This window comes from Populus trichocarpa, chromosome 1 (genome assembly GCF_000002775.5).
Source record: "Populus trichocarpa isolate Nisqually-1 chromosome 1, P.trichocarpa_v4.1, whole genome shotgun sequence".
Lineage (NCBI taxonomy): Eukaryota > Viridiplantae > Streptophyta > Magnoliopsida > Malpighiales > Salicaceae > Populus > Populus trichocarpa.
The window spans coordinates 35,819,694-35,828,108 of record NC_037285.2 but is presented as its reverse complement, the minus strand read 5'-3'; the positions used below and the strand labels follow the sequence as shown (position 1 = coordinate 35,828,108).

At 32.0% G+C, this 8,415-nt stretch overlaps 1 protein-coding gene across 1 annotated transcript; it reads left to right on the top strand.

Annotated features, from left to right (window-relative positions):
- Positions 1-2,010: 2,010 nt before the first annotated feature.
- LOC7496835 (polygalacturonase At1g48100) lies at positions 2,011-4,819 on the top strand. The gene is made up of 7 exons (XM_024609576.2): positions 2,011-2,400; positions 2,873-3,004; positions 3,115-3,288; positions 3,403-3,441; positions 3,530-3,737; positions 3,850-4,040; positions 4,131-4,819. Exons 1-7 carry the CDS (start codon positions 2,053-2,055, stop codon positions 4,497-4,499), a joined length of 1,461 nt encoding a protein of 486 aa, XP_024465344.1. The 5' UTR covers positions 2,011-2,052; the 3' UTR covers positions 4,500-4,819.
- Positions 4,820-8,415: the final 3,596 nt, after the last annotated feature.

Sequence of the window (8,415 nt, the reverse complement as noted above, 5' to 3'; positions counted from 1 at the left end):
AAGTTTGGTAAATTATCGGGTTGACTCGAGTCATTTTTATGTCCGTTTTTTAATTGAATTTTTTTCAATTTCATCTTTCAACACTGTGTTGATTTAGAATAAATCTTCATAATTTGTTTCAATTTGCTTTCTATTGGGTTATCTTAGTCTAATGACCTAAATCGAGGGTTTGACAAATTAACCCGAGTTGACTTGGGTCATTTTTTGGTCATTTTTAATTGATTTTTTTAATTTCTTCTTTCAATATTGAGTTTATTAGAAAATGTTCTTAATTTATTTTGATTTGCTTCTATAGGGTTATTATGGTATCATGACCTGACATGCAGATTGACAAGTTAACCAATCATTTTGATCAATTGATAACCAAGGGCATAATTGGAAGTTTGTTGATCAACTATGTTTTTACCGATTATCCGGGTTGCCTTTAAATTCACCAAATCATTAGGGTCATATCAAGTTAATCTCTACATAATTTAATTTTTTTTTACTACAAATGTTTTTTGGAACACCTAGACTTTTTTCTTCCATGTTAAAAATAAAATTGATTCGACTTGTAATACAACGGGAGCCAAAAATCTAATGTTTATTAGAAGGATGTATTAGAAAATAATATAAAATATAATTACAAATTAAGAGTAATTGGTCTTTTAATCATAGTTATTAAACCCGGCCCGGGGTTGACTTGGTCAAGGGACCGGGTCTCGAGTTTCATGAGTCAACCCGGGTCAACTGGGGTCAACCCGGGTCAACTGGGGTCAACCCGGAAAATAAAATAAAAATTAAATTTTTAATATTTTATATGAAAAAATTAAGAAAAAATCCATGTAAATATAGGCTATACATATTGTAAATAATGAAGTTTAAGAAAATATTTTAATTTTTTTTATCCCACATTAAAAAGATATTATGTTAAGCTTTTAAGTTGAAGTATTTAAACTAAATTTTTTTTTATCCCACATTGAAAAAACATAACGTTTTTATTGGGAACATAAAATATATATACTAGTGATTTCAAATCCCACATTGAAAAAATATAACTTTTTTTTTTGTGTACATAGATTATATATACTAATGGGTGTCAAATCCTACATTAAAAAAAATAATTTCTTAGGAACATAGAGTATATATACTAATGGGTTTCAAATCCCATATGGAAAAAAAATAGCTTTTTTCTTGAGAACATAGAGTATATATACTAATGAATTTCAAATCCCACATTGAAAAAATATAGTTTTTTTCTTGAAAACATAGAGTATATATACTAATAGCTTTCAAATTCCACATTAAAAAGATACTATATTATCCTTTTAAGTTTAAGTATTTAAACTAAAATGTTTTTTTATTCCACATTGAAAAAACATAACTTTTTTCTTGGGAACATAGAGTATATATATTAATGTATTTCAAATCCTACATTTGAAAGGAAAAAAAACCGGGTCTCGCTCGGGTCACAGGTTGACCGGGTTTAGTCGGGTCGTTACACTGACTGGTTTTTTTATAAACCCGAACCGGTCCAGCTTTCAAGTTGATCTACAGAATCAGTTCTCACTCAGGTTTAATAAGTATGCTTTTAATGATGGATTGGAAACTGAGCTTAAAATATAAAAAAAAAAAGTTGAGATAATTCCCCTTTTACCTCAGGTCATTTTTGGTATAATATTAAGTCTTCGTTATATAATATTAAACTGAATTATTTCATCTATAATCTTAATATACATGAGTTGAATCCGTGGATCTATTACCGCTTATGGAATATTCTGACTCTATGAAAAAGTGGAAGCACCAAATTCAAAAGGCTTAAAAGATTTATTAATCTCTAAAGAAATTATCCCATTTTCCATTAGTTTTTTATTTATACATAAAAAAAAATTAAAATAAACTTAATTATTAAATCACTCCTAATCTATACATATTATTTATTTATTTATTTATTTTTATTTTTTAAAAAAGGCATAGTAGCTTGACCTTCCTATAAATATGTCCACCATCTCCTCACTAACTAATAAAGAAATCCACCCGCATCTCCTCTGTCTTTCACCTTTTCACTTGAAGATGAATTTTTTCAATCTCAAAAACTACTCTCTAATCATCCTCAACATTGTTCTGTTTCTTTGGACTTCAAGGTTTGAGACTTGCCATGCTAGAGAAGGCCATCAGTGGAGGTTAAAAGGCAAATTCCCCCCTGCACACTCTGTGCTAAATGTGGAGAAAGAAAAAGGTCACGGTAGCACTGCTGGTAGCAGCCATCAGCACCATGGTCGCAGTGCCATGTCGAAGTTTGCTGGTAATAACTACATGTTGGCTGACGATACCATGTCAACACAGCAAGAAGGGAGCTCTAAAGCTTTTAATGTGTTGGAATTTGGTGCCAAAGGTGATGGAAAGACAGATGACTCAGAGGTGATTTGTTTCTTTAAGCTTTCATTTTCATTTTCATTTGCTTATGTTGAGAAATTTTGCTGGCCACGCTTAACAGCAGAAGTTGCAGGTGGATTCATTAAGGGAAGTGCATGCTATTTCTCGGAGTGGCACTTCATCCAGTTTCCAGTTCGTAATCATTGTTTAGCTTCTCGAGATTGTTGAAAAATAGATTTAATTTTAATTAATGCACGAACAAATTCAGGAGTGGTAGGCCATGGCAGCAAATTAAAATCAGAAGTCAATCTCAAATATACTCCATTAAATTTATAATAATAGAAGAAATTATACCACGTCGTTGGCCCCCACGTTTCATGTTCCCAAGAGCTAATTAATCAATCAAGATTCAAGAACCAAATCTATCTTCTAATCAAGCATCTGCTACATGCATTGAATTTTATGTATTATTCTATTCGTCAAAACCTTCTGAAATTATTGTTAAAATGAGAGCCAGGCATTTGGGGCAACGTGGGCAGCTGCTTGTAAAGTGGAGGCATCGACGATGATAGTTCCATCTGGATATGTTTTCCTTCTCCATTCGGTATCTTTTTCAGGTCCTGGTTGTGAAGCTGACATTGTATTTCAGGTATACTTCCACCATATGAGCACTTCTCTTTTTTTTCTTTTTTCTTTTTTTTCCAATTCTGATGTTTGATTTACCGAAAATAAACACTTGTCTAATCTAATTTCACGCAGTTGGATGGTAAGATCATAGCTCCTACTACTCCTGGAGCTTGGAAATCCGGGCTTTTACAATGGATTGAGTTCACCAAACTGAATGGAATTACTATTCAAGGTAAAGGCATTATTGATGGACAGGGTTCAGTCTGGTGGAACAACTTGCCAACAAATAATCTTGAAGACTCAGAGGTAAAAGATGCAATCAAGCCATAGCTCTCAATCCCATCAAAGAAACTGTATTCACGGCAGTTTCCATTTAAAGTTCTGACAAAAAACTAACCTTTCCCCGTCTCCTGTAAATAGGGTGTTATGAATGCAAAAATGCCAGGAACCAAGCCAACGGTACTCACATCTCTCTCTAAGCCTTGTCAATGTATAAAATTAATGTTGAAACAAAGATGCCGATGTCACTCTTAACAATGCACTGCAGGCTCTAAGATTTTATGGAAGTACTCGTGTGATAGTTACCGGCATCACAATCCAAAACAGTCCTCAAACCCACCTCAAATTCGACGATTGCACAACTGTTCAAGTTTCTGATTTCAAAGCAGCATCACCTGAGAACAGCCCTAACACAGATGGAATCCATCTGGAGAACTCCCATGACGTGCTCATTTACAGTTCCGATCTTGCTTGTGGTAATTCTGGAACTTCAAATTACCTGCTCCACAAATTGACATGACAAATAAATTAAATTGCATCATGAATCAACAATTCTGCTAAACTGTTATATCTTGTTCCACTCTTCAGGGGATGACTGTGTATCTATACAGACAGGATGCTCACAGGTGTATATACACAATGTTAACTGCGGACCAGGACATGGAATTAGTATTGGAGGGCTGGGAAGAGATAACAGCAAGGCCTGCGTTTCAAACGTGACTGTCCGAGACGTAGCAATGCTCAATACTTTAACTGGTGTCAGAATAAAGACATGGCAGGTATAATAGAATCCATCCTTCGCTAGTAATTTGTTCTCCAGGGACATGATATTTTGGAACCACATACCTAGCTAACAGTTTTTTATGCAGGGAGGCTCTGGCTCAGTACAAGGAGTCACTTTCTCAAACATACAAGTTAGTGGAGTTAAAACACCAATCATGATCGACCAGTTCTACTGTGACAGGAGCAAATGCCAGAATGAATCTTCAGCTGTGGCTGTGTCAGACATAAACTACATAAATATAAAAGGCACATACGCATCAAAACCTGTACACTTAGCATGCAGTGATGACCTGCCATGCACTGGAATATCGTTTTCTGCCATAGAACTAAATCCAGTTCAAGAAGACAGCCAACCTTTCTGTTGGAACACATTCGGGGAACTGAGAAGCACCACTGTTCCGCCAATTAACTGCTTAAAAATGGGCAAATCAAGAAAACCCGTTGTCAATTGCTGAGGACTATATATATAGGGATAGTGTGAGGACATAGAGGGGGTGATGATGCAGTACAATTCTGTGATATTATTAAATGCTATAGTCTTCCGTTTGATAATAAGATTAGCGATGCACTAAAAGATAAAAAGCTCAAGGCATGAAATCCAATTGTTAGTTGTAAGACAAGTTCATTTTAGCCGAATTCGAAACAGAATGCGTTGGATCCTTAACGTACGGTCCATGTATTCCACTAAGGATTCCTTGATACCATCAATACTCATGAAAGATGGGGTAGTCGTACACATCTGAAGAAATGATCCAAGTAAGACCAGATTTTGAGATGCATTCTATGTTTAATTTAAAAGTAAATCTCGAAAGAAAAACCCGCTGTATCAGAATGTTTAAGCACCCGAAATGTTTTGCTGCCAAAATACGCATAAAATTAAGAAGCATAGTGAATAACTTCGGAGGCAGTCAAAGAAAAACATTAAGCCAGTCAAAGAATCCCAGAATAGAACAGAGAACATGTAACCAGCAAAATAGTCTGATATTTCTGAATCTGCAGAAAACACCATATTTGTAGATAGGATTCTAATGTTGAGAAGCAAGATTCCAGGGAAGCAGGAATAATATAATCACGTTTTTCGAACTATCAAGAAGTTAAGCTTTAAAAGGCCTGCCTCTTGTGACAATCAGCAAAACAAATGAAGAGCATGGAAGCTGAAGGGAGCCATTCATTTCAGAAACTTGAAGTCAAAGTCAGTTCTCAGATTCAATTCCATAGAGTTTCCATGAGATGAATCACGTAGAAAGAACATATAGCAGGTTTATTGATAATAGAAGCCTGATTCTGTGATCATTGATTTTCAAAAACCAGCAGCGACATTCTTCACTCGTGTTTCCATTGCTTCAGGGCTTAGGAGAACTCCTCAATCTTAATATTGTCATTTCTTTTCTATGGCCATTAGTCAACACCAACCTGAAAATCATGAAAAACCAAACTGAAGACCAAGCATACAGAATGCAAGTGATTCCAGATTTCAATAGAAGCGAGTCTTTTGTAATTGCGAATGGATGGAAAATTCTATAGCATTTAGATCAATGGCAGAAGCTACAAACATAGTTTTTGTAGCAATGAAATGTTTTTGCACGCTGCCTGCCTTTTTCTCCCATTCTTTTATATGTTTTCAGATTCCAAGATGAATCCGAGAACAGATTAAACCACAAAATTACTAGAGAACTATGAGTCCTAATATCTAATATAATCGTCGAGATTTGTAGATATAACGGATTCCTCTTTAAGTTAGTTTGGGACTGTAGTTTAGTTGCTTTGAGTTGAGTGACAAGTCGTGGCTTCTAGCCTTTGGTATAAATCCTGAGAACGCCTTTTTTGTAATCCGGCAAATAAACATGAGACTTTTAACCGTTCTTGAGCAATTTGACCGTTCTATTAAAAAGAAAAACAGTAATTTATTAATGTACATTTAAACATTTTAACAACCATTACATATATGATGTATCCGGTTTTGAAGAGATTTAGTGTTTTGAGTACCTATAAGAAAATCTATTCTAAATAGAATATATGAATGATTTAACAAATTTTTTTACGCATTGATGAAAGATGTGTAGATCTAAAAGAAGATTCGATAGCATCAAACTGGGATAACGACTTAAAATAGCAATAATAGAATATTTAATATGGATATGACTCGAATTTTTATTAGAGATTTTCTATGTTTTTTTTATGAGAAATCATTTTATTACTTATCGGACTGTTATATCTCCCGGAATTAAACTCAGAATTTTTTTTTTGAGATTAATTTTGTTATTTTTCTAGATATTTTTAATTTATGTTGTTTTCCTATAAAACACTATTTTATCATTTATCAGACTGTTAGATCTTCTGGAACTAGAGTCATAAATTATTTTTTTGATTAATTTTGTTATTTTTTGTTGATATTTTTTAATTTATTAGAAGGAAAACTTATCAAATTCTTATTTCAAAAATAAAATAAAATCTATGATTACTTGTCTTTTCATCCTAATTCGGCCCACTTTCTATTTTTTTGTGCTTGTTGCTGTATTGATTGTGCTTCAGCTTGTATCAATAACAGTGACAACCATTTTTAAAACTGAAGATTGTTTGATTTGTTATTTCTTTCTCTTAAATTAGATATTTAATTTACTAGCAAAAAGACAGAATGAAATAGGTGGATCTTTTATATGATATATCAAAATAAACATGAGATAATAAAACGAATAGAATTGAAAAGAAAACATTAAAATGTGAGACAAAAAAATGGAACACATTTTTGTAGTTTCTCAAGTACAAACTCACACCCAAAAAAACATGTGACCTAAAAAATAAATACAAATAAAACTAATTGAATACACACACACCCTAAAAAATATTACGTAAGGCCGAACATATCGGAAATATAATTTAAAAATAAATATTTTTTATTTTGAAAAATAAAGTTCATTTGTATAAACAAAAATAAATACAGATGAATTATAATAATATCATGAAAAATTAAACAAAAATAAAAATTAAAAAAAAACTTATATAAAAAAAAGACATGCAAAACCCGTAACCTAAGTTATGACACCAAGATAAATTCATAAAAAAGAAATTGAAGATAATCACAAAACTAATATTAAAAAAAAAAAACTAATGCAGAACAATAAGATCGTACGAAACTGAATCACCAACAAATCAAATGTCAAAAAATAAAATCAGAAAAAAAATCAATCCCATAAAAGGATCTAAAATAATAAGGGTGAAAATACAAAAATAATAATTAAAGGGTGAACACAATTTTTCAATTGGAGGGTTAAATTGAATTGAAAAATAGCTTTAACAAAATGAAAAACAAATCAAAAAAATGAGGGTCAAATTTAAAAAAAAAAACTTTGATTGAAGGATGAAATTGAAAGCCAATTTTTTTTTAACAAAAAGGCCAAGGAAGAAAATTAAAAGAATATGGTCCAAAATGAAAAAAAAAAGACATGAGAAATTTTAATTGAAGGACTAAATTGAAAAAAAAAACAAAACTTCTATAAAAGGAATAATAATCAAATAAGAAATCAAAAGAATGAGGACTAAAATTAAAAAAACAAAAACAAAGAAGAAAATCATGCACTTTATCTGGTAGGAGAGAGAAAATAAAGGGAAAAAAAATAAATGACCAATGGCGACAATCTAACCACGAAACGCCGCCATGCGCCACACCATGTGGAAGAGATACGATGACACATCCAAAAAAATAATGGAAGGTCAGGTTTGGTCACCGAGTGGCATCAAACGTGCCCCTAAATAGCGCGAATGCCACCTACTTCTCAGAGTGTGCTTAACACTCACCAATATCTTTTTTTATTAAAAAATTAAAAATTCAAAGTGAAAAATACCAAAACACCCCATGGCTCTGGTAATTACCCAAAAAAACCCGTGCGAAAATATGAAAATACCCTTGAATGCAAACCTTAATTTTTTTTCCTTTTAAGGTCAAATACGTAATTTATCTATACATGAAGAATGGAAAAAACAAAAAAACTATTATCCAACGGCCTAATATTTTTTTGAACCTAGATGTAAAGAAGTATTTTTACTGTTTAAAAATTTATGAAAAATAAAAAAAAAACTCTTGAACAACTCTAAATTTTATTTACTTCGAAGGTAAAAATGTTTTTTTACTATGAAAAAAAAAAGACTTAGGTAATCAAAAATAATTTTTTAATAATCATTGGGTCACTTGAAAAGCCAAAGCACCCCTAACAACAAAGGCCATTATTTTTCTACTCGAAGGTAAAATAATAATTTTATTAGAGCAATCCACAATAATACGTGATTATAGTAAAAATTAATTTTATTAATTTTATTGTAGGGTATATATTTTATTAATTTTATAAATAAACCATTAGTTGAAAAGTCCATCAA